At 46.1% G+C, this 27532-nt stretch overlaps 1 protein-coding gene across 3 annotated transcripts in view; it reads right to left on the reverse strand.

Moving 5' to 3' along the window:
- Nucleotides 1-1201: 1201 nt before the first annotated feature.
- The window catches only part of LOC126542473 (lachesin-like), a 209708-nt gene continuing 183377 nt past the window's right edge, over nt 1202-27532 (reverse strand). For 2 of the 3 annotated variants that reach the window (XM_050189556.3, XM_055077274.2), the window contains 3 exons: nt 20044-20157; nt 9248-9334; nt 1202-4844 (listed from right to left, as the gene is read on the reverse strand). In XM_050189556.3, coding sequence (XP_050045513.1) covers nt 4750-4844; nt 9248-9334; nt 20044-20157 — 296 coding nt within the window. In that variant the 3' untranslated portion in view covers nt 1202-4749. The remainder of the gene's footprint in view (nt 4845-9247; nt 9335-20043; nt 20158-27532) is intronic. The other variant, XM_055077275.2, reaches the window with a different exon arrangement.

Here is a 27532-nt window from a genome sequence, read left to right on the forward strand (position 1 = left end):
ATTAGACGGTGGCTCTATAGTCGAGCCGCTCGTCTAGTAAAGATACAAGAAAATGCATAGTCCGTCTTCTTAGCATGCTGATCTTCTCGCGCGCACATTTGGGGGCACCAATCATATATGCTAAGCCACTGGCTTCCACTGTTGCTAAAGCTTTCTAGTGTTTGCATACACTTACCGCTTACTAATACTACCCTGTTCTTCAGCTAGCCTTCCCGCGTGCTAGCTAATCTACGCAGGCATGCTGCTGGCATAACTGGCAGTCTCGCAGAAATACCTTGTTCGAAAGGCTGCTGGGTAATGATGGCGGTATCGCTAACGGTGCGCGGTCACGCTACGGTACCTGTCGTTCTCAGATACCATCAAGCCAAGTTCGACTCCTTGTGACATCATAGATAAGTGGCCTCCATTTAGACCTCCAGCGAAAACAGGAGAACGCGAGAGGTAGAAATTCAAGACGATGACCAAAACGAGAACAAGGTGAAAGCGGGAGCCTATTATTTATACTTATGAGATATGTTGATACAAGCTAAAGGGTTAAGGTGTGGTCCTGCTATACATATGTATGTTATTTTTGTTTATCATGTAGTGAAAACTAATATTGCAGTGCAAGTCAGTGGTTTAATGCTTGTCTCGGCTTGGCGTGCAAGGAGTGTGCGATTTCTTGTCTTCTGGGTGGCCGGGTACGCTGCAGTTCTCAGGGCCGAACGGTGAATGACATTTGCGCACATTCTTGCACGTAAGCAGGAAGGATTACGCAGTCTGCCCTCAAGTTAAAAAAGCATTTGTGCTGTGGACAGTGCGGCACTCGTCCCGTACAAACACACCTTGTAACTCTTGCGAATAACTGTGAACAGAACATCGACAACGTATTGTGCTAATGGCTCTGTCTGGCTTATAGAGTCAATCCCTTTACATCACATTAGCATTAGCGGGCGACCAGTCTCCGTGTGTTAAGAAGTTACTCGACTGCCGATCTTGCCGCTCCGCATGCTCATAAGAAGCTGGGGGCTCTTGTGTTCTATTCGAGAATGATTGGCTTGTGCAAACGCCCATGACCTTGTAACGCTCTTCTTCAGCAACGATGGCTGACCGAGTGTTTCCATTCTCCTTCTCTCTATCCCGTATCGTTAATTATCCCGTCTCGCATTAAAGTAAAAAAATAGTGCTAATGAACAAGCAAGTAAGCACGCAGAAGCATTCGTGATGTCATAAAAAAGAAAGATGGACTCCCTTTATTGTACTCATTGACGTACGTTTGGCACTTCAGAAACAGAAATTACGCGGTTAGGCGCATGATAATATGTACATGTTCTTGCTGCCATCACCACCACCACCAGCATCATCACAAGTACATTTCTGCTGGTTTCCTTGCTGCCATCATCGTCGTTGATTCACTGTTGAGCTTCTGCGCGAGTACACAAGTGTATGTTATTTACAAGAAACCTTGACACCGTCCACACATGCGGAATTACCGATGCTGCGCAAATCCTGATGGGAAAATTATCAACTGTTTCGGTAAGCTCGATAGTCCACATCTTATTTCAAACTTCAAAGCTGAAATTGCAGTAAGCTATGAGAAATGGGAAATGTTCTTGTTTTTTAATCTGCAGCGTATTCACTGCAACAGCAGTCGGGCGCACGATATGCCGTCGGTAATATCAGAAAAAGTAAGAAGTTTCCACGATGTTCTGTATAGAATAGGCGCAGGTATTATGATTATTATGTTTCTTCCCTAACGGTCATCGACATTTTATGACCATTGCATTTACTTAGGTGGTGGGTTGTCTAATAAATGTCAATGCAATCACCTTTCAGCGTTTTTTTTTTAAAATTCGACCTTGATCTTATATTACAGCTAACTTTCGGCAGCGTAATTTTGGGTAAACATATGCGTGCAGCATGCGAGCAGTTCTGTGTGCGTGGAGCGATCTAATGGCCAGCTGCTATGCATGTGTATATGTGGCAAGGGTAAGCAACTTTATTCAAAATTTTATCTCCCTCACCCCACCTCTTCCACCTACCCCAATTAAATAATAAGCTTGAACTGAATGTTGACATACATGCATTCTTAAGATGAACATGTTTTAAGCTGATTTCCTAAGCCAGGAATGTTTACACACCGTACATCATCTTTAATTTCCAAAACACGTGATAGACTGAAAGTTTCGTGCGCTCAAGACAGAAAAGAAAGCATCCAAGACGTCACAGGAGCAATCACACTGTCGGCGAATTCTTAAGGGTGCTGGTCTGGTAGCCAACTGTTGGGACGGCAGTATGTGAAATGAAGTTGTGACGTCTTCATTCCTCGCCAAGCGATAACGTTAAGACGTGCATTCTGCATGCGTTTTATTCTATACCGATGGTGTATCGAGTATGCGCACTGCGATTACAACGAAGTGGTTAGCGAACCCTGCTATCCTGATTGTTTCTTAGGGTCATGATGAACGTGTAAAGCCACAATGTGATTGCTATTAACCTGATTCCCTTACTGGAAACCACAGCTAGCTTCCGAGTTCCTTCACAATTTCGATGTAACAGAAATGAAAAAAATCTAAGTATCTTGTTTGGTAAATGAGTGCTACTTTTTTTCCTGGCATTAATAGTAAGTCGATAGAGACGACACCAACTTTGTCGCATTATACCGACGACCATGGCGTAGAAGATAATTATAGTCCACATTTTGCTTCACCGTCAACATCAAACGCGCGCTGTCGTGTCTAGCCATTCCTATAGGAACATCGTGCTTTTCTTTATGTTGGATTCGGGCATGCTTAATACGCCGAGTACGCAGTTGTTCACATTGTACAACGCTTTCTGGGTTTGGGTTCTCTTCTGATTTCCGCAAGTCCCACCCAGATAAACGCCCTACAGCGAATCGCATGTGCGCTTGCGCATTACTTCTCTCAGTCTCATTAACATAAAGAACATATTACTTATAGATGCGTGCTTCAGCAGGAGCCTGTTAGTGAAAACTGTCTCCTATACCTAGCGAACTCAGCCACTTCCGACATTATATTTGCTGTTAAGCAAATATAATGTCAGGAGTGGCTGCGTATTTTTAAGCATTTTCTATTATACTGTAAAAGCAGCCAGAGAAATACATATTCAGCAAAAAAGTGAATATGAATTACCCAACAATCGCAGTTTTTCTAAAGTTATAATTAAAGGAAAATATGATAGAGTGCAACATACCAAGAAAGTGACAAGCAACTTGATTAAAGTTACTGCATTTGACCGGTCGAAAGAGCTGCACGTTTCATTTTAGTGTCATGGAAAGGTATATTTGAGAGTCAACACCACTCTAACAGAATTACATCATTGCACTCAGTGTTTTCTAGGAAAAACGAACACACTAAGCCTCTGGGCTCCCTCAAGTGCCAAACTCCACTCTGCTAATGATTCTTTTTTCTTCTTCCCTTCAGTGTGCAAGAATACTGATATCAACTGCAGTTGCCGCCGGAGTTGCGCTATTTGTTATAGGCTGTACATGCTCACTTTGCATGCGTGACAGTGGTTCTAAAGCTGCTAAAGTGCGCGGCGAAATGACAACATTGTTTTGATCGATATACTACTTGTCTACGATATTTCCAGAATGCGTACTTGCAAAGCGATAACTTGATAAAGAGAATGAAATCGTTACGGACAGAAGGCTACGAAGTGCCTCTACCGTCGTTGATGACAACAGCAAGGGTGATTGATGACTACCTGTCACTCACGACTGGCTGCGGCAGATATGAATGATTAAGTATGCATTTGATAGAAAATAGAAAAAAGAGTTTAAGAAACAGAATGGCGATTTGAACCCCGCCAGTTCATTTGAACTCTTTGTGAAACTGGAACGCTTAGAACGTGACACTACGCCGAAAAAATGAAATCACTGAAAATGGACATGACCGTCGCGTCACAGCCTCGCCATAGAAACGTCTCTATAGCCGATCTTTTGTTCATTTTTTAGAGTTCTGGAATAAGATGAACTTCTTAATGAACCAGCATTGCAATGTTACCGGTGACCTCATTACAGTGCCAATTTAAAAGCTTCCAATGGAAGGCGGCTGTGGAAAATTCTTGTTAGGGACACATATTTCCCGTCCTAGGTTGCTTTATGGTGCACTCAACTGAAAGTCGATTGCTTATGTTGCGTGAAACTGTAGCTAAAGGTGTTCCTTACAGTGTTCTTGGCTAGTTGCAGAATCGCTACGTACGTAAGTGGTAGTTTGGGCCCAACATAACCAGTAACAACCATGACAAATGCGCCTCACCTTCGCCCTTTATGTGAAGAGAGAAAAGAAAAACGACGCCACGGGTAAATTCTAACACCCAAGCTCGTGTCAAAAACATGTCGTAGAGCTTGAACCGAGATAAGCACGTATGCTGCCCGAGTGTGCTGGGCGCGCCAACCTATGCAGTCGTTCGCGCGCGGAATGCACACCAGCGCGAAAGCGGGCAAACAAAAGCCCGAAAAGAAAGGAAAAATGACCAGTTCGCACAGCAGTAACGCGTATGGCAATGTCCGTCGTCTGTTTCGCTGCTTCGGGGAATTGCCTCGCGTCACGAAAGATTGGTGGCGATGTCCCGTTCGATTTCAGTTGAGCCGTTGGCGCGCCGTGCTGCCTCCCGTGTCGTTGCCGCAATCGGGGGCCGTCACCCGGAGTGGCGCGGTTTCAGTCCCCCACAGCGAGCGTGGCGATGGCAGCCAGCGCCACAAGAGTCGCGTTTCCGACGCACGTTCAAGGGCGATGCCGCAACACGTCACGACAGGGCCGACACGAAGCCGATGACGAGAAGCAGCGACGTGGACAGAACTGAGCTCTTTAGGTGCGTTGAGCTACCATGCAGCTGCAAATCTGCAGAAGTGAGAACAAGGAAGATCAACAGTATAGTAAGCAAGAGGATGAGTGAAATCGGTGAAGCTAAAGAAATAATAAGTGCCTCAGAAGCCATACTACAAGAGTATATTGAATATTTGTGATTCAAAATCAAAACAAGCATCTGTCTTTAAAGTACTCACAAAAGAATGCGTCAACGTTAGAAAAAAAATCACTCATTTGTACATATATATAATTAAATTTCAACAAGAAGTCAGAAATGTAAGCAGAAAAAGAAATGTAAACATAGCCACAATAAAGCCACCACAGCGAACCACCTGTAACTAGGCAACGTGGCAGGAAAAATCAGATTGGGTGCGCAATTCAGAAACACCCACATAGAAGGCATTTCTGACGCATATTTAACAGAGCATCGGTGCGTCTATTTTCGTTGGGCGCGATGACTGTGCTGTAACATCTGTGGGTGTTGGCTTCCTGTGTTTAACGATTAAAGCGAACACCTCCTAGATAACAGTCCTGTGCACCCTGCTTTATGACGTCATGCTACTTGGATCGAAATTTCCTCTTTCAAGCCCGGCGTGACGAAAGCAGTGACGTCCAAATTATCGCGGCTTACTAAGAAGCATCCCCATTAGATACTGTGGCAGTCCGGCAAGGTAGCATGACGTCACGGAACGAAGTGCACAGGCCTGTACACTAACTAGGAGGCGTTGTTTTTTTAAGTGGGCACTCCCACACCATCCACTTCAACTGCGACTTTTCGTTTCGGCTATCGCGTGCGGCCAAGGGAACACGCCGACGCAGATAGTGAATACGCCGGAAATACGTCCCACGCCGTTTACACTTCAGCGTTTATTTCAGCTGGCCTCACGTCGAGGACGTGCCCACCGATTGGCGATGCGCAGATTACTATTATTATTAATCATTAAAGGAGTACTGACACAAAAAAAATCCACGTGGTTCTTTCTGCTTTAATAAGTAGTTAATGACCCAGTAATCACGGCACGAAACCTCATTTACTTCAGAGCGCGACATGTAATTAGTTGCAGTCTTTTTTGTAGCGACCAGTCGAAGTTTCGGTTCCAGAGAGCAACGAGACGGGAGAAACGGGAATGTAAACAAAGTTGTCACGTGTTCGCAAAAAGCCATGACGTTTGCTTTGACGCGCAGCCAGCGTGCGCGACCAACTTGCTGAATATTGTCGTGCGACGTACAGCCGCATCGGTCGGACGACCGCAGCCAATGACAGCGCCGGTAGCGTGAATGTCATGGCCACGTGGTAGACCCGGCGGGGCGGGGCCGGCCGGGGCCGGCCGGGCCTCCCTGGTCGAAACGCGGGCCTCTTTCGCCGCTGATAGCGGCACATAAATGGGGTACAATTTGTTTCTGACATGAAATAACTTCTAGAATAAAGTGATCACGAAAGAGTGTGAGTTATAAAACGTTGTGCGAAATACTAAATCGTTGGCGTGATTTCTACTCGGACGCGGTAAGCGCAGACGCGCCAGCAATCGTCTGTATACGAAGCGGCTGGCCTGACTGGCCTGTTTACTCATCGCTACTAACGGCATCGGGAAAACTAACCGTATTTTCACTTAAAAGAAACATAAATGTTCAGGCATTGATTGTGCTGACGAATTTAGGCGCTTTATTACGAGCTGCGGACGCATTGCAAGGACCCTCGGCCCCGGATAGACGGCCGGCGAGCTAGGCCTACATCGTCTCCCAGCGATCGCAAGCTCGCTTGGCATGCTCGTTCGCTTCTGTCGGCGCCAATGAAATCAAATGTGCTGCAATTTAAGCGTGACATTCCTGTGTACACGTTGTGCCGACTAACATAGGCGCTTTGTTATACGAGCTGCAAGCGATCGTGTCCCAAGCGCAACCGGTGTCGGATTGGATGGCCCAGCGAGCTATGCCTGCCGGCTCTTGGCCATCGGCGGCTGTCAACGGATCCGATACTGCTAACGCGGCGCGGCCTTGCGGAAACACGTCTACAGTGCTCGCATAGACGTGCTTATATTTTCATCGTTTGTTTCAAACAAGATAGCTGTGCAAATACGGTTGCTTTCACTTTCTGTTCGAAGTTACGCAGCATTCCGAACTTCCACGCAGGGGCGCCGGTTCTGGGCCGCCGCTCACTCATTCGTACCATGTGTCCCGAATCGCCGCATGCGGCAAGTCGCACATGACGCACCGTGCTACAGATCGCACGGAAAATTGCGCCATGTGTCTCGCGCTTTACACGTGGCGAATCACTTAGCGACTCAGATATTGCGGCCGGCGATGGTGAGGACGAACCTCAACAAAACCCTCGCATCGGCCACAATCAATGGTAAGACACAACAAATCGGCGTTGAACGTTGTGGCAGCGCAGCCAAGCTGATAGTGTGGGAAATATCCCGATGGACACGACAAAAACTGCAGTTGCAGTGACACGGAGAGCGTTCCACTACAAGTACAACTGCTAGAACAAGCAACAACAGAGGAGAAGAGCACATGTAAGTCGCATGGCAGCCAACGAAAATTCGTGACGTAGCCACATGACGTAGCGTTTTCTTGGCTATTTACAATCCCAGTTGATGTCAATGTCGCGAGGTGCTCTGTTTTGCGGTTGGCTGCGCGCACGTACTTTAAGGTTGAGTTTAAATATGTTCTAAGCGATATTCGCCGCTGATATTTTATAGACGATGTGTGTGTGACCAACTAAATCGATCTCACAGGTTATCTCGACTTCAAATTTTTGCGTCAGCGCTCCTTTAATAATTGAAAAATGAAATTATGGGGTTTCATGGGCCAGAACCACGACCTGTTAAGAGGCACGCCGTAGTGGGGGACTCCGTACTAATTTGGACCACCTGCGGTTCTTTAACGTGCACCTAAATCTAAGTACACGGGGGTTTTTGCATTTCGTCCCCATCGAAATGCGGTCGCCGTGGCCGGGATTCGATCCCGCGACCTTGTGCTTAACAGCGAAACGCCATAGTCACCAGCAACCACGGCGGGTTATCATTAATAATACTAAAAACGTTGCAGAACACTGACATGTGTTTATAGCAACGCGTTCCTTTTGTCGTTATTTCCGATAGTCCTTTGTTTGTCGTCCTGACGCCTTCTCCGCGCTGAACCTTTGCAGTGGATATACGCGACATTTTCATACAACTGCGAAGCGAAGATGTTACTTATGATGAAATATGAATACACCACGAAAATTCAACGTGTTTTATTACGTATACATGGGTGCTATAACGTAAAACTATTCCAAACTTTTCTATTCCGATTCTGCAATCAGCCCTCCACGATTGACCAAAAACTTTTTTCGACCACCCCCACTTCACCTGTCTGTCACGCCACGTCACGAAAACCGCGATACCTCCCCATCTGATATGATGTGTACACACTGATTATGCATGATTTGACGGAAAAAAAGAAAAACAGTTATTTCTGATTCGACCCCTTTTCGCCATTAGCCCTCGGCTATTGGTAAAAAGTTTTCGGGCTGCACCCACTTCACCTGCCTGTCACGCGACCTCACAAAACCGCAAGAACTCACCGCGTCAAAGTGACGTGTACGCGATAAAGATGCATTATTATGCCGAACAAAACTGAATTTTCTTCGGAATAGCCACAGGCTGCCCCGTTCCGAAAGGAATAGAAGATGGCTGCCGCCGATCGCTCAGACGCTGGCTACTCGCACCTGCCGGAGAGCATGGGTGTATTTGCGGATAATAAAACTTTTTGCGTGGCCGTGTAACGTTTTCGAGCACTTTCGGCACGTTTACCCCCTCATTCTGCCAACTCTTCTTTGATGAGGGTCCGTTTTAGCGTCATTCTTGAGCTTCCGTTGCATGCCGCCGCGATTTTCGACCAGCCACCGGAAGCTAAGTAAGGGAAAGCCGACCAATCGTAGACGCCGGCACCACCCTCTTCGTCCGGTTATCGACTTTCAGTGCAGTGGCTCGGCCCCATCGAATCCCTCTCCACTTGAGCGTTCTCCTCGCCTCTCGTCAGCCAATTAGATACGACATGCCGCTCAGTGTAGGCAATGTTATTCGTTTTTCAAGCAAACAAAAGATACCTCCTATGAACGAGGAGAGCGTTTGATTGGTCTGTTTAGACAACCCTGCGGGTGACCGCCTGGTGCTTGCGTTGGCGGTTACGCAAATTTGACGTCAGGAGATTGGAATAGAAATATATTGGAATAGTTTTACGTTATAGGGCCCCATATTTTGCTAATTGTACTAGATTTTTGTCAAAATTTTATTGCTTACAAAGGTGGTGGTGAACGTCTCTCTTTATCTAATAAGTTCCACCAGAGTAAATGATTACTTTAATGAGTTTTATGCAGCCCTTTGTTGGCACACAAGCACGCCCAAAAAATACCCTTCAAGCAAACGAGAGAAATGCATAAAAACGCTCACCTCCAATTTTCACAACAGCCGGTGTGTAAGATGGCCGCTGATCTCTGGAAGCCTCGGAGAGATCTTGCGGTTTGGTTGTGACCACGGCTGAATTGAAACATAATAAATAGAAAAATATGAGCTTACACATTATTTGTCAAGCTCATAGCCACAGAAGTTCTAACCGAAGGGGTTTTTATGATTTATACATTTAAGACCACTTTCCGTGTTCGACTATACAAGGCTAACTTAATGTAAATCATTCGTGTGTATACCAGAACACAGAGAATGATTCTACGCAACAAAAATTTTAGCTACAAAAAAGTACTTGTTTGATAAAATTAATGAATGCTGTCTTGTATAACGCACACGACACCGAAAAAATGAATGTTAAATATCTCTTAAACACGAAGCTAAATTAAGCAATCACAAAGAGAAGATAAGGTTACTATCTGTTTCGTCACTTTCCTGCGCGGTTCAGAAAAAAAAAAGTTGAAGAACCTTTATTCAAAAGACGGTTTTCAGTTATGTACTTCGTGATTCCACTACAATAAAATAAATACCAGCTAAGGGAATTTTTACCCAACGAAAAACAATAAATTCTAGTTTGAATTTCAGAATTTAGGGAATATAGTGCGCAGCATGTCATTAAATAGTAATAGTTTTTAGCTAAATTGATAGGCATTTTGGTGAGTAAGTATGAGAAATCTGGTAGGAATGCGATCTTTTGCAGCCATTTTGAAGATTTGTGTTGTTATAACATCTTTGCCACTGTGCGGTTAGTATAAGAAATACTACATATAAAGTTAGGAAGTAATGGCTTCTACCGTTGGTAGCATATGATTAAACATCTGTTGGTTCTCTTTATAGAGCAAACGTAGTTTAAGAGCTCCAAATAATTAGCCCTTCCTAAGGATATAGACGTAAGCAATAACTATAAATTCCCAGAAAAATTTTTCATGATGTAACTCTTAAATATAATATCATGTCACGATACATATAACAAGATGTTACAAACTGGAGAGTCTCAGAACTTGTACTGCAGAAAATTATGACTTATTGTCGAAGGATATATATACAACTTAAATCCGAACATTACTTGGTAACATTCTTCCTTCCACCGCTCCTTGCGCGGTTCTTAACTTGTTCTCAAGCTTCTTTGTCGGTGTCAGTTTCTGCCCCATATGTCAGCACCGGTAAAATGCACTGATTGTACACCTTGCTTTTCAATGATAATGGTAAGCTTCCAGTCAGTAGCTGACAATATCTGCCGTATGCGTTCCAATCCATTTTTATACTTCGGTAAATTTTCTTCTCGTGATCAGGGTTGCCTGTGAGTAATTGACCTAGCTAAACGTACTCCTTCACAGACTCTAAAGGCTGACTGGCGATCCTGAACTATTGTTCCCTTGCCCGGCTATTCATCATTATCATTGTCTTCTGCATATTAATCTTCAACCCCACTCTTATACTCTCTGTTAAGGTCCTCAATCATTTGTTATAACTCGTCCCCAGTACTGCTGAACAGAACAATGCCATATGAAAATCGAAGGAAGCTGAGATATTCGCCGTTGATCCTTACTCTTAAGCCCTCCCAGTTTAATAGCTTCGATACTTCTTCCAAGCACGCAGTGAATAGCATTGGAGATATTGTGTCTGCATATCTGACCCCTTCATTTATAGGTATCTTCCTACTTCTCTTGTGGAGAATTAAGGTAGCTGTGGAATCTGTAGATTGCAAGATATTTGTGTAAGCGTCCTGTACTCCTTGATTACGTAATGCCTCTATGACTGCTGGTATCTGTACTGAATCAAATGCCTGTTCGTAATCTGTGAAAGCCATATAGAGAGGGTCATTGTACTCTGCAGATTTCTCAATTACCTGATTGATGACATGGATGCGATCCATTGTAGTGTATCCCTTACTGAAACCTGCCTGTTTCCTTGGTTGACTAAAGTCCAGTATGGCCTTTATTCTATTCGAGATTAATTTGGTAAATATTTTATATAATACTGGGAGTAAGAATGTTAGGCGTTACGTTAAGAGACAGGATGAGAGCGGTGCGGATCAGGGAGCAAACATAGATAGCCGATATTCTAATTGACATTAAGAGAAAGAAATGGAGCTGGGCAGGTCATGTAATACGTAGGTTAGATAACCGGTGTACCATTAGGGTTACAGAAAGGGTGCCAATAGAAGAGAACCGCAGTCGAGGACGGCAGAAGACTTAGGTGGGGTGATGAAATTAGAAAATTTGCGGGTGCTAGTTGGAATCGGTTGGCGCAGGACTGGGGTGATTGGAGATCGCAGGGAGAGGCCTTCGTCTTGCAGTGGAAATAAAATAGGCTGCTGCTGCCAGTGCTGCTGATGATGATAATGACTTCTTAAATTTCTGTTTTCCTGAAACTGCAGGAGAAGTTGAATATTTATGCGACATTGCAGTATTTCACATAATTTGGTTCCCTGTATGCCGAAAAAGGCTGTGACTATTTACAAGTCTATGTTATATAGTCATCTTGCATGATTTCTTATACTTTATACTAGTTAAATATATTGGGCTAGTCGTTGCATAAATTTATGACATCAGGGCGAACCAGTTCGGGAATAGGTAGGTATAGTCTACAACGGAAGGATGGTATCCATTGTGCAGAAAGGCTCGTGTCCGTAAAGAAAAAAGAACGGGGAAAATCGCGTGTGGTCTGTGTGGCGGTACTATAACAGTACGTCACGAAGGGTAGAATGCGGTCCCAATTGGTCTGGTCAGATGCGACGTCCATGGCTATCTCGCCAATAGTGCGGTTAAAGCGCTCAGTCATCGGTTAGTTTGCGGGCGGTATGCAGTAGTGGTACGGGGAATTACGTGGCATTCCTTGAGTAGGGCTGCTATAACGTCAGTGAGAAAGACACGCCTCTGTCGCTCAGGAATTCTCCGGCGCTCCATGGCGAAGTATGATGCTATGCAGAAGGAACCAGGCAACATCACGCGCAGATGCGTTAGGCAGGGCTGAAGTTTCTACGTAGCGCGTAAGATGATCTATCGTCACAATCACCCAGCGGTTGTCATCTGAAGTACTCGGAAGGGGCCCACAAAGATCAACCCCGACGCGGTCAAAGGCACGTCCTGAACAAGGCAATGGTTGCAGTGGAGCAGCTGAGGGACGAGGGGTACACTTGCGGCATTGGCAAGCGAGGCAGCAGCGGATATATTGGCGGACGAATTGGCACATCCCGCGCCAGTAATAACGGAGTCGCAGGCGCGCGTGTGTATTTAGTACTACCGCATGTGCGCATTGCGGGTCATCGTGAAACGCTGCACATATGTCCGAACGTAGGTGCCAAGGAACCACGAGCAACCATTTGCGCCCATCCAAGAGGTAGTTGCGGCGGTATAGGAGCCCGTCACGAATAGATAAGTGGTGTGCTTGGCGACGCAATGCACGGCCAGGAGAAGGCGCTGGTGGGTGTGACAGAAAAGCCATCATAGCAACAATCCATTGATCCTCCTGCTGCTCCGAAAGCATGTCTGTGGCGGTGAGGGAGGAGTTGAATATTCGTACTTACTGATAATTGGGCTGGCCTGACACTGGGGAGCGAGACAAGGCATCCGCGACCGGATGTTTTCGGCCAGAGTGGTAAAGCACTCGAATATTGTACTCTTCGAGGCGGAGCTCCCATCGAGCGACGCGACGTAAAGGATCTTTCAACGACGACAGCCAGCGTAGTGCATGGTGGTCAGTTATGACGTCGAACAGGTGACCGTAGAGGTAACGTTGAAATCCAGTTATGGCCCAAATGATAGCCAGGCATTCGTTTTCTGTAACGGAATAGTTTGCTTCCACTTTCGTGATTGCGCGGCTAGCGAAGGCAACGACGTATTCATCGAAGCCAGCGCCAATGCCGACGCCACTGACATCCGTGTGTATTTCTGTCGGTGCGCTTGAGTAAAAAATGTCGGAGGATGGGTTGGAAGACGACGCAGCGTCGTGAATGCGGCATCACAAACTGGTGGCCATGCCAAGAGGTCGTGGTTACCCGCGAGAAGCTGCGTCAATGGCGCTATTGTGGCTGCGAAGTTGCGGATGAAACGACGAAAGTAAAAGCATAATCCGATGAAGCTGCGGAGCTTTTTTTGTGTGGTCTTTTGTCGTGGGATTCGGCGACGACTTGGAGTTTGGTTGAATCTGGCAGCACACCATCTTTCGAAACAACGTGGCCAAGGATGACTAGCTGCCGGGCGGCGAAGCGACACTTCCTTAAGTTGAGCTGGAGTCCAGCATCGGCGAGACAATTGAGCACGCATTTGTGTCGGGGCAGGCGAGAATAAAAGTCCCGGGAGAAGCTGACAAAGTAATCGAGATAACAAACGCATGTCTGCCATTTGAGGCCCCGGAGGACGTTATCCATCATTCTTTCGAATGTTCCAGGTACATTAAACAGGCCAAAGGGCATCACGGTAAATTCATATAAGCCGTCAGGCGTAACAAATGCCATTTTGGGGCGATGGAACTCAGGCAACAGGACTTTCCAATAACATAATCGTAAGTCCATGGACGAAAATAATTCAAGGCCTTGGAGGCAGTCCAGTGCGTCGTTAATACGGAGAAGAGGATATACATCTTTCCGGGTTATCTTGTTGAGTGGCGATGGTCCACACAAAAACAAATTGTCCCACCTTTCTTTTGACCAGCCCTAGCGGAGAAGCCCAAGGACTGTGTGATGGCTGTATCACGCCGCGTTGGAGCATGTTTCCTACGTGCTCATTGATGACACGGCGCTCCGTCGCAGACACACGGTATGGATGTCGGCGTAGAAGCGCATGGCTGCCAGTGTCGATGTGATGAATGACTGCGGAGGTACGCCCTAAACATTGTTGCTGGAGGTCAAAAGAAGCTCGAAATTGGTTAAGGAGGTCGACGATCTGCGTGCGCTGACTCGGAGTCGGGTTGGGATCAATAGACGGAGCAAACGTTTAATCACATCAAGACGCAGACGCAGAGACAAAGAAGAGCCATGGCGTCAACCTGAAGAGGAGTCGAGTCGTCAGGCACATCCAAGACAGAGCTCGTGTCGAATTCGTCCGCAAAACCGAAGCACTCGCCATGATGTAAGCTTGATGGACACGAAAACGGATTCGAAAAGTAAAGTGCGCTGGGGCCCTGGTGAAAGGGAAGGGGGGCAAAGGGAAGGCAAGAAGGGATGACAGCATGCAGCAAGTTGAAACGGCGCGAAGAGAACTGTGGAATCGTAAAAAAAGCAATACAGGAAACGGATACAACGGCGGAAGAGAAAGGAGGTATGTCAGTGTTGGTGGCGACGAACACTCGAGCAGAAGGTAGAGACAAATCTTCAGAAAGACTGCCGCAAACTGGGGTCAGCGCAAGTTCTGCACGAGCGTAATCATAACAGCGTGATGAGGCTAGAGGAAATTTCATCCTAGAATGATGGCATGAGAGAAGCGGGGAAGAACAACAAACTAAATGTGGTATAAACTGCATTGCATGGCGACACGGACGGCACATGTTCCTAAAGGCTCAAGTGGCTCAGCGCTTGCCGTACGTAGCGAAATGGCAGAAAACGGTGCCGCGACTTCTGGGAGCATACGGCGAAACTGGTCGGCAATCACGGACACTGCGGCACCTCTGTGGACAAGCGCGTGAACGGCGATATCTTCGGCATAAATTTCAATGACGTTCGCAGGGAATAAACTAGGGCTTGAGCATTTCGAAGAGATCGGAGCTCTTATCTCCGGAACTGCGCCTTTTAGTTTTCCTCCTCAGCTGGAGGGCGGCGGACGATGGAGGACAGGGAACGTCGACGCGGAGGTGGAGACCGACGAGTGTTGAAGATTTGGGGAATAGGAGACGAGGGAGCGAAGTGCGGAACTGGTAGCCCATAGCGGGACTGGGAGTCAGGAGCATCCCCTTGTAGTCTCGCAGTATCGGGAGGATACCAACCCCGCCGGCGGCAGCACCGTGCCACGTGGCCAGCAAAGCCACACACGAAGCAGATCGGCCGGTTGTCTTGGGTACGCCACGGATTGTCAACCTAGGTTGGGGTGCATAATGCTGAGCCGGGCGTAGGGGCTGCGGAGGCGCGCAGAAGCCGCTTATGGGCAAGCAGTTCGTAGCTGCAGAAGGCGAGGCGTAGAAAACGCTTGTTGTTGTAGCGGGTAGCAGAGTGACGGAGACGATCCAAGAGCACGTACCACACTGGTGTATTTCAGTGACAGCGAACTATGTATATAGGCTGCTTGCCTATGACGTAACTTAAAAAGAACGAATCATGTTTGACACGTGTGGCACAGCACTTTATGTCACTTCTCCCTTTCCTTTAAAACTGCAGTCTTTGCACGGGTCTTCGTTGTCGGGTAGACCTCCGTAAGACCGGCGGACTTGGGGGACAGAGAGCCTGTTCGGCTGGGAGGGACGTCGGTGGTGTTGTCGAAGGAACAGGCGCAGCGCCAGTTGGTTCTGGAGTGGCCAGGCTGCACCGGCCTTCTGGCGTTGGCGTGGGCCGATTCTTGTTTTCCGGGCTGGGGTGAGGCGAGTCGGGAGCCTCCGCTTTTGGGGTCACGGGTGACACAGGCACGCGACGGAAAACTTGGTCGAAGTGACGCCGGGCTAGGCCATCTGGAGTGTCGACCGTTACCAGCCGTGAACCCTATGTGCTCTTGACGATGCCTGGACGCCAACGCTTCCCTTGGCCAAAGTTGCGCACCCACACCTGGTCGCCGGACTGGAATCTGGGAGGCTGCGAGTGACTTCGAGGTAGAGAAAGGAGGCAGGTATCCAAGCGCGAACGAATTTGGTAGTTCAGCAGCATCTCTGAAGGAGACTTGCCGCACGGTAGTGGGGTACGTCGAGCAAGGCATATTATAGAGCAAGGCATATTATCGCCCATAGCACATTCGGAGTGGGCGGCGCCAATCGTACCAGTACTGAAGAAAGACGGGTCCCTTCGCATCTGCGGCGATTTCAAAACCACAATTAATGCTGCGTGCATAACTGAGCAGTACCATTTACCAAACATTGAAGACATTTTCGCGTCGCTACATGGGGGATCATTTTTCACAACACTGGACCTTAAGGATGCATATAACCAACTCCCTTTGGATGAGGAGGCGAGGAAGTTGGCCGTGATAAACACTCACAAGGGGTTGTTCTGCTATAACCGTCTTCCGTTTGGAGTTGCCTCGGCTCCCGCGATTTTTCAGCGGCGCATGGAAACGGTCCTGGCCGGTCTTCCAGCCGTGCAGGTGTATTTGGGCGATGTATTGATAGCGGAACGTCAAGACGATAATGACTCAGTGCTTCGGGACGTTTTGCGCAGGCTTCAAGAAAATGGTATCAAGCTGAAGGCCGAAAAATGCCATTTTCGCAAGGACTCAATCGTCTACCTGGGTCATCGCATTGACAAAGACTGCTTGCATCCGCTTGAGAAGAACCTAGCAGCAAGACGCGACTCGCCACTGTTGACTTATTATCACCGGTTCTTGCCACACATGTCAACGATGCTGGCCCCGTTGTATCTTCTGCTTGAAAAAGAGCATAAATGACACTGGGGAACGGCGCAGGAAAATTCATATCTCAAGGCTAAACAAACACTTCTGAGTTCGCCTGTTCTGACGTAATTCGATCCCAACCAACCAGTGCGCTTGGAATGCGATTCGTCCCCTGCGGGTTTAGGTGCCGTAATCTCGCACCGAATAGGAAAATTGGATAAGCCCATTGCCTTCCGTTCACGCACGTTAACACACGCCGAAAAGAATTATTCTCAGCTCGAGAAGGAAGCGCTCGCACTGGTATTCGGAGTAACAAAGTTTCGAGACTACCTGCTGGGCCACGAGTTTGTATTGGTCACGGACCACCAACCACTGGTGGGACTTCTACGAGAAGAACGACCTGTGCCCCCAATGACGTCGGTACGTATTCAGAGATGGGCTCTGTTTCTAAGCCAATACAGCTGCCGCATAGAGTACAAGGCCGGCAAGGAAAACGCCAACGCGGACGCACTCAGCCGCTTGCCGGTGCCGATAACAGACGTTTGTCGATCGGGCACCTTACCAGAATACGTGTTGTCTTCAGAGACCCTTGACAGCTCGTTCGTGCCAGCGGATGCCATACGGGCGCTGACGAACGGAGATGAAAACCTTAGCGTTGTGCAGCACTTTGTACTGAATGGATGGCCTAAACGCTTGTCACCGTGTCACAATTACCTTCAACCTAATTTTTGCAGAAGACTGGAGCTGTCAAGCGTAGAAGGCCTGCTCTACTGGGGTCATCGCATCGTCGTACCCCGCAAAGCGCGAGCCCCCATACTCGCTGAGCTACATCGGTCGCACCAGGGTGCATCTGCGATGAAAAGACTGGCTCGGACGCTGTTCTGGTGGCCTGGGTTGGATGGTGAGATCGAAAGCCTTGCACGTTCGTGCATCTCATGTGTACAAGCTCAGCCAATGCCCCATCGACAGGTTCCTATCTGTTGGCCAGAAACGGGAAACAAATGGTCAAGGCTTCACATTGATTATGCCGGACCGATAGAAGGACGCATGCTGTTGATAGTCGTCGACTCGCATACTAAATGGCTTGAGGCACTTCCCGTCAAGTCGGCGACCACAGAAGTCACAATCGCGCGGCTTCGAGAATTGTTTGCGCGGTTTGGCTTGCCGCAAACAGTTGTATCAGATAACGGGCCTCAGTTTGCAAGTCAGCAGTTTTCCCAGTTCATGAATGTCAACAACATAACTCATCTACGTAGTGCACCGTACCACCCACAAACTAATGGTCTGGCAGAGCGTGCGGTCCGCACAATAAAGGATGCCCTTCTTAAGCACTCGATGGGGAACGATCTCGAAACAAAACTAGCGCGAGTGCTCCTAGGCTATCGACGTACCGCACTGGTTTATTTCTGTGACAGCGAACTATATATATAGGCTGCTTGCCTATGACGTAACATAAAAAGAACGAATCATGTTTGACACGTGTGGCACAGCACTTTATATCACTTGTGGGCGTGAAGTGCGCAACTTCAGACAGAGGTTTTGGCCTGGCGACGATGGCAACGTACGCGAGCGGAACCGGCGCTGGCGGTGGCTGATTAGCGAGAGGAAGTACGTAGCTGACTTGTTCATGTATGACCCGTTGGAGTTCCGGGGACAAAGAAAACTCGGATGACTGGGTAGCAAGCAGCAGTAACAGTTGAAGCACGACTTCCTCGCGAACGAATTGTTTGATTTGGTCGAGGAATGGGGAGTGGGCGGGAGCAGCACTGCAACTGTCGGTTAGGGCCGAAACCGTGTCGCCCGGCGCGGCAGCTCGGCGCGTAGTGAGGCGTTGTTTCGGAGCTCATCGTAGCGCTGGCACAGGGTAATGACCTCGTCAACCGTTTCAGGATTTTTCGCCAAGAGCATTTGGAAGGCCGTCATCCTCTATGCCCTCAGAACATTCTTTGTTTTCAGCGTCGGGCATAGCGGGATTAATGCGCCGGCAAAGGTCAACTACGTCTTCAATATAGCTGGTGAAGTTTGCACCCTTTTGCTGAGCACGACTACGCAAGCATTGTTCTGGGCGAAGCTTGCGCACAGCAGGGCGACCGAAGACTTCTTTGAAAGAATTCGTAAATGCTGTTCGGGTGCAAAGGTTGGCTTCATGATTCCGGAACCAGAGATTAGCGGCTCCAGAAAGATGGAACATGACGTGACGTTATAATCAGTGTAGCTGTGTCATCCCATTTGTTATGTGCACTCACGAGATCGTATGACGAGAGCCTATCCTCCACGTCATGGTGGTCTCTGCTACTGAAGATTTGAGGATCTCGTTGGCGTAGAGCACCGGAGCAGACGACACGCGATGCCTGGGGAGGATCGGGCTGCGCGACGTCCTCAGACATGGCAGAAATAGGTACGTAACGTCCGGCCGCGAAGTTCCAGGTTTTTCAGGGGCCCAGAACCTCTACCAAATTCAAGAGGCCTAATAGCTTAATTGATGAAGCCCTCAAAGAGCAGAGCACCGCAGCGAGAGGTCACACAGCTTAGGCAACACGGGCACAAGGCTTCGAACAACTCGTTGTCGTCGTCTTTCACAGAGCAGTGCATGCTACTCGTTCTTCTCCAGTACAAATCTTACACTATTTACACATTTGTTAACGTAGAGAACGTTTGCTTCCATTTAACCGTACGTTGTTTTCTTATTTTGGAGGGGTGCAGTCTACGTCCCAAGTTTGTCTGAATATACATTGAATTCTTATCACTTGTTTGCTGTTTTGCATAGTAAGAATAATATACACGTAACTGTTTTTCTTTAATCTCCAACACTCTGCATTTTCTAAGTAACTACTGTCCTACTTCACATTCATCGTTTATATAACTTCCTGTCGCCTGGACCCCATACAGCCTGGTGCTCTAGCACTCTTCAGTAAATTTATCAGTATTTTGACTCATAAAGCAAAGGACATTTGATTGATTGATTGATTGATTGATTGATTGATTGATTGATTGATTGATTGATTGATTGATTGATTGATTGATTGATTGATTGATTGATTGATTGGTTGATTGACTGACTGACTGACTCCTGTGTCAGGGGTCCCAAAGACGCTGGCAACGGTGTTAAATTTACAGAAAGAAAAACATAAATGAAATAATACAACTTGAGCTTCTTTCAGCGAGTGCTACTAACCAAGTCGAGATGTGAACTGTGATGTTTTTATTCGCACTGCCTTCCGAAATTGGCGTGCGCGTCGTTGCTTCTCATCGAAAGATGAGAGAAGTTAGCGACCTGCATGAATGCGCTATTGTTGAGTGCTCGGAGACACTCACCCCGATCGCTGGGCCTTGTCAGGGAGTTTCGCATTTGGCCGTTGCGCAATTTTTCCGATTTCGCTCGAAACGCCTCGGGCGAGTGGGACGTGGACGACGAGCTGGCTGGAATCTCTGCAGCATAAGAAGAAAAGCAGTGGATTCCTGTCAGTATACTTGCGGAAACGCCTCTCTGCCAATAAATCCACTCTTTACTACTCATCACTGCCGGCCAAAGAAAGTCTTAAGCTTACTGGCACCCAGTTATTTTTCTGCCTTATTCCATCTAAATGCAGCGAAACGGCTCTTCCTGCCCGAGTATAGTCTTTATTGCCTATGAAAAAAAGACATACACAAAGAAAGTGTAGCTACTCACATTGCCTTTGTTAGCGCACTATATGTAATAGTGATGCACTACTTCTTAGAGAAGAAAACTTGCAATTATTTATGAAATATTTATTCACGTTTTGCTGTGGAATTTAGTACTGCTAGTCACGTCGGTCGTTCTCATCTTTGTGCCAATAAATGCCGTTTTTAATCATATCGAATGAAGGGCAACAGGTGAATTGCTAAAATGTCCGACAAAAGTGTTACAGCATGTTAAACGTCGTAAACAAATGGGATAACACTGCGGGAGCGCTTTTTTAAAAAATTGATATCACCGCATGAAGCTGCAGAAAAGTGAACGAGTCAATAGCAAGTAGATCAGCGATGGGCGTTATCGTGACGTCACCGGAAATAAGAGGGCTTAAAAAGGGCAACACGTTGTCCAACAACATATGGCCAAACGTAATAACTCTTCCTAGACAAAATAATACTTGCTCATGTAAATAATGTTCTTACTCATTGAGCAAATATGTACTTGGTTGAATGGTATATGTATTTTTGTATATTTGACCAGCTACTAGCCACCTAGGCTGTTGGTCCAACTATCTTTGTGTGCATTCCTCGAATTGTTTAAATAAAGCGCATTGATTGATTGATTGATTGATTGATTGATTGATTGATTGATTGATTGATTGATTGATTGATTGATTGATTGATTGATTGATTGATTGATTGATTGATTGATTGATTGATATAACGTGATGTTGTTGCTTCAGAATGATCTCTCGGTGCGACCTTCAACAGCTGGCCTGTCTGTGGTTAAAGAAAATATAAACATAGAAAAACACGCCTATTGAAGCAATTACATGTTTTTGTCCTTTTCATTGATAAAGGGTTTTGAGGAAGGCTCGAGATTATTGATAGTTTAAGATTCTTGAATCCTTAGGCAACGTCAGACCAATGCAGGATTTGATGCACGAGATGACGAAAGCACTTGACATTTAAAGACAAAGTTAGAGTTATTAGTGAAAGATTAGAAAAGCATGATCGTCACTGTCTGTGCAGAATGCCAATGCAGAATATATTAGCCCCTGTCTATACCAAAGTATTAAAATGTTACTCTTGACAACAACGCTTCAAAATAACGATTTTGGGAGGCTGTGTCAATTGCTCTTTTCTTCTTGGTTTGGTTATCAGAGGACTTTGCGATTCAATAAAAAAAGCTTGTTTCATGGTTGTGACCTACATATAATATATATACATATGTTGCGATATATTAGTATGTCATTATAACGTTCCATATGATTGTAAGATGCCTCAATTTCTTTTCAGGACGCAATTATAGAAATGATTAAATTTGTTGTGTGTAACAATACCCTTCCTGTTTCTGAACATGTCAGCACCTCCATTTGATGACACAGCTGTACCATAACTGAAACGTGAATACAAGACATTTTGCTGTCTCAATGAGCATTACACCATGCACGTTCCGCAGTGTAAATTACATCGTACGTGGTCTACCTTATACATGCATGGCTAAGAGGATGTCAATATTACGCATGATTTGCGGAACCACTCGCTTTTTGCCATGGCAAAGAAAGGCGCTGCTCAACGTATTCATACTACTAGGCAACAACATTCTCTCCCTTGGCACTATGCTTTGATTTTGGCCTGCTGCAAGTCTTGAAGAAAATAAGTTTATCGCCACGAAATATTTTTAGATTACCTTGGTCACGTTTTCGAATGTATATTCCGCACTTAATTATTTAGTCTTAGGCCACTTTAACTATTCTTCAACTTTTTGCAGTGTTTCCATTTATTGATGCCAGTGCGTGATTGTCTATATTATATTACTGTATAAATTAACGATGAATATGGGAGGGAAAAATATAGGTGACGCCGTTTTGCTTCCGAACATTTCATTTGCACTTCCAGTAAGCCTACCCATATACCTAGAAGAATAAGGTTTTATCCGGGTAAAAAAGATCAGTGCAAACTTTACGCGGTCTGGGAATTTGCGAGAACTGCAGGTGACTCTAATCTAGACGCTTAGTATGGTCGTCTTTAAACGAGTTCCTCGCACGTAATGTCGCCGGCAACGACAGCGGTAATCAGAAGTCAATGCCCGATATCTTGGCTGTCTACTCTGCAACGAACAGCGAAGTCTCTGGCTGTTGAGCTCTTGCGCGTTACGCCACGCCTTGGACGAAACCCTGGGACAGCTCCTAACTATTCCTTTCGATTACGCCGGGAAGGCACCTCCTACACTGACAGCAACCTACCGTCAACGCATACGCCGCTCTTTCTGCGCAACGACTGGGTTTTCCCTGGCGACACCGTATCTTAGTAGACTGCGGGATACGGAGATTAGTGTTGCGGAAGACTGGCGCTTCGCTGGGCGGCCGCACTTGCGCAAAGATACGAGCAGCGCGACGATGTGGTCTCCCAGTACACGTCTATTGCGAAACTGGGGCCGTATGGGACGGCTAACACCGTTCGGGGAACAACGCCAGAGCAGGTGGCATGGCTTGGTTGACTTGGTTAGCGAGGACACGGTGGTTCCGTTAGCGCTGTGCTACACTCATGCTAGAGGACGCCCAAAAAGCAATTGTCAGTTGTACACGCAGAGACGCTGTTGTACGCTAGTGCCTATTTGTACTCCAAGTGGCTAAGCGCCATAATGAGATGTACATGAAAGACGATAGGAAAGCAACAGCACAAGTAGTTGGTTGATTGACATCCACTTTAAGTGGCTCGTAGCCACTATGAGGGATTCGACACGTATGGGTTGAGTTAGGAAAATAATTTGTCGAATCCAAAAGGAAAGTCTAATGAGAAATTTCGAACACATAAACAATAAATAAAATCAGATAAAGATTCAGGCATTCAGCAAGCAAATCATCCCGATTCAGCTGTGAATTAACTTAACAACAGCTGCACCAACATTTCTGTGACAGGGTCCCAGATGGGAGGCTCTTGAAGATAAAGTGTCGAAAATAGCAAGATTAAATCCAACAGTGTGAAATTGTCTTCTGAAAATATGTTTTGTTAAGGATGAGAAATGGCAGCATGATAAGAAGTGTTCTATTCTCTCATCCCCACCACAATATAAGCACAAGGGGAAGGGTGCCAGACCAGATCTATGCAGATAATAGTGTAATGTAGGCACTCGACAGGCGGAATTTTGTAAACAGCACTTGAAATTTTCTATTACGACAGTAAGTCTTCAAGGTAACATGAGGTGTCGATAATCAGTTAATACATCTGTATTTGGCCTTCTTCTCGCCTTTATTTGTCACTAGGGGGTTCCGGCAACGAAGATCACATGGTCGAGTGTTTTATTTAATAAAAAAGCAATCTAATATTAGCTAAATGATACCGTTATTCATTAATCTGCTTCCTGCTTCCTGGTCTTCCTGAAAAATTTGCGATCTCCCATGAGGAGGAAGAAATGAGACGATTTAGCACTACAACCAATACTCCGTAGTGGGTAGGATACGTGATATATGAAACAACAGCTGTTTCGGCGTCGGCATGCTGGACGGGCAAACGACCATTCCTTCGTTCGTTCGATCCATCTATCGACTAATTGATTGCGTGAGTGAGTGAGTGAGTGAGTGAGTGAGTGAGTGAGTGAGTGAGTGAGTGAGTGAGTGAGTGAGTGAGTGAGTGAGTGAGTGAGTGAGTGAGTGAGTGAGTGAGTGAGTGAGTGAGTGAGTGAGTGAGTGAGTGAGTGAGTGAGTGAGTGAGTGAGTGAGTGAAACGTTCGCATCAAATATGACGGCAGCTTGTGAACGCTTACAATTACCGCTAGTAAATAAACATTTCTGATGTTAGAAAGCCAGCCTTTCTGGGGCTCCTTGTCCCTGTTTATAACCTTTACACCAGAGTGAACTTAGAAAGACATATTCAATAGTCGATAATAAGTGTAGAAGTGTTCCAGTATCTATATAAAAGTGCTCCCATATGCGTGTTTATGTGTGCCACACTTTCATTCACGAGAAGAAAGGGGGTTAATCAAGGGGCCCGATTTTTATTAATCATATCATCAGAAGCCCACAAACAAAGACACCAAGAACAACACAGGGGAAATTACTTCTGCTTACTAATTGAAATTAAGAAATAAATTAATGGAATTGAAAGTGGATAAAGAAACAACTTGCCCCAAATGGGGAACGATCCCACGTCTTCGCATTACGCGTGCAATGCTCTACCACTGAACTACCGCGGCGCCGCCTTACCATCCATTTTCTGGGGTATTTATGTGTTACTGCTAGAACCAACGCTGGGAGTGTCAGCCAGCGCCACCACTCACAAACCTTGGCGGCAGACATGGAACATTCTGTTGCCACAGGCGTCACGAGTACGTGATCTTTTTGGTGAAGGCAACTGGTCAATAAACCCACAACTGCTACCTGAAGGCATCAATGTTGCCGGATTCAAGACCCTCGTTATGTAGTGAACAAGAAGGAAGGGATTAACTAAGGGGCACGATATTCATTAATCCTATCATGAGAAGTCAACAAACAAAGACACCAAGGACAAAAAAGGGAAATTGCTTGTACTTACTAATTGAAATAAAGAAATTATAAATTAATGGAACATTGATGCCTTCAGGTAGCACGTGTGGGTTTATTGACCAGTTGCCTTCATCTAAAAAGGTCACGTACTCGTGACGCCTGCGGCAGAAAGGATGTTCCACGTCCGCCGCCAATGTTTGTGAATGGTGGCGCTGGCTAACGCTCCCAGGGTTAGCTCTAGTAGTAACACATAAATACCTCAGAACGTGGATGGTAAGACGGCGCCGCGGTAGCTCAAGTGGTAGATAATTGCAGGCGTAATGCGAAGACATGGGGTCGTTCCCCAGCTGCGGCAAGTTGTTTTTTCATCCACTTTCAATTACATTAATTGATAATTTCTTTGTTTCAATTAGTAAGTACGAGTAATTTCCTCTGTGTTGTTCTTGGTGTCTTTATTTGTTGGCTTCTTATGATACGCTTTCATTCAGTATACTTTAGCGCGTCCCTGCAGAATGTGGACTAAGAAATCTCCCAAGAAGCAGCATACATGCAAAGTTCAAAGCCGGAATGTTGAGCCAGTTGCTCCCAGCAACAAACTGAGAATTATTTTGCACGTCAAAGAAGTGTTCCAAATGCCCTGATAGTATTTGAAAATTTCCTCCAGTGTTTCTAATACGCTAACATCTTCGAAATTTTCATAAGACACGTATTTTATATGTCAAGTTTCATCACAATAAAATTGACAATTCTGAAGCCGCACCCTGTGTAATATCCCACAAAGCAATAAAGCGCATGGCGATATCTCATAACACGTCTTATTAGCCTACACATTTCAAATTGTTTAATTTCGCCAATTTTCGGTGCCCTGCTCAATATCTCCCCGGAGTTTTGTTACGCTACCGTTCACGATTTCTTTAAATAGCTTTCGAACGAACATTATCCACTGCACCTAGTCGCGTTATTAGCCTTGCTGTAAAACCAGGATAAACTACATGTCCTCTTATTAAGACATAATTCTACTACTTATAAAGCTAGTTGCTTCACATGCATCATCGGTATTTCTTTATGCCTTATTCTGTGTTTCCTGCAACAAAGCCTCGAGAAGTGGACAGTGTTCTGTGACTCAAAACCAGAACTGCAACTCATCAGCAATTATATGAATGATGGAACCGCATATAGTCCTCTGGTTTATGATATCATGTCTCTGCTTGCTGAGGCATCTCGTTCCGGGCACACCATCGTGCTGCAGCCATTGTTCCTAGCCATTGTGGAATAGCTGGAAATGAACAGGCTGACGGGGAAGCAAAAAAGGCGCACACTGACGGAAACATTATAAAAATTCATTTTTCCTGGTATGACATTAACGCCTTGCTCCATAATTCCATCAAAACTTCTATGGGACATTGGGACAATCCGAACATCGGCAAGAGCGCCTCCATTGACTTGACGCTGGTTTACGATTCCGGGTTCCACATCGGTTGCGGAGAGGCTGGGAAACACTCATTCATCGATTACGGCTGGGTGTGGCATACACCCACCGATACCTTCACAAGATTGAACAAGCACCGCACTCTGACTGTAGCGCCTGTCACACTCCCGAGACAATAACTCACGTACGTTGCGTGTGCCCTCAATATGTGGCCGAGTGAAGAGCACTCAAGCCTACTGCTGACTGCTTGGACTTCCGCCCCTTTTCGGGAGAAAAGCTTTTGGACGCGTGGAGGAGTGTTGACTGTGCCCAACGGGCCATAAAATCACTTTTGAACTTTCTAAGTGAGTCTGGTTTAGATGATCGCCTCTAGAACCTGTGAGACGTGCAGTTAGTGCGAAATGTGTTCGCGCATTAACTTTTTGTGACAATATTACTCTTGCGTGTATTGTGTCTACACTGCGCATCCGCATATTGGACAACGTGTACATAGTAGCTCATTGTACCATAACATAATCACCCGCCACCTACCTTTCCCTGTATTTGCCCCTTCCCCTTTCCCCAGTGAGGTGTAGCAGGCTAGAGACACGCTCTCCAGGCCGACCTCTCCTCCTTTCTCTTCATTAAAATCTACTCCTCCTCCTCCTCTGTGTTTCCACTGCCTCATGCCTTTTCGTTCCTGCGTAAGTACATATAATAAAAGATGTCGAGACATCAGAAAAAAAAAAGAAGGAGAACTAAGCGACGTCAATAATGGCGTGCGTACGTCGGAGCCTTTAGCGTAAAGACCCAGCAGAGCTGAAGCTCATGGTTTCAATCTTCTTAGAAATGCAAAAACATACATCGGCTGATAGAAGTTTCTTGCTATACTTCAGCCTATACAAGTATTTACACGGGTGAAGGAAACGCGTGGGAGTTTTTTTTTTTTTGTACATTTCACTTATATTAATATAAAAAGAAAAGCTATACATGCAATGAGTCAGAGACATAACGATGTTGTTGCACGAAGCTTTGAATACCTCAATCTTACCTGAGCTAACTTAAACGCCATTTCAATAGAAAATGTATTATGCCATGTAAAGGAGCAATCCTGTCATGTTGTCGCGTGTACATTCTACGCATAGACTGAAAAAGAAGTCCGAAAACCGCAATTTCCATTTCTCGATCTCGCTTCAAGAAAGCCGTGCAAAACGTTAAGCAAGCTGGCAAGGCTTTATTCCAACTCTCTTGCGGC

This window comes from Dermacentor andersoni, chromosome 2 (genome assembly GCF_023375885.2).
Source record: "Dermacentor andersoni chromosome 2, qqDerAnde1_hic_scaffold, whole genome shotgun sequence".
Taxonomy (NCBI): domain Eukaryota; kingdom Metazoa; phylum Arthropoda; class Arachnida; order Ixodida; family Ixodidae; genus Dermacentor; species Dermacentor andersoni.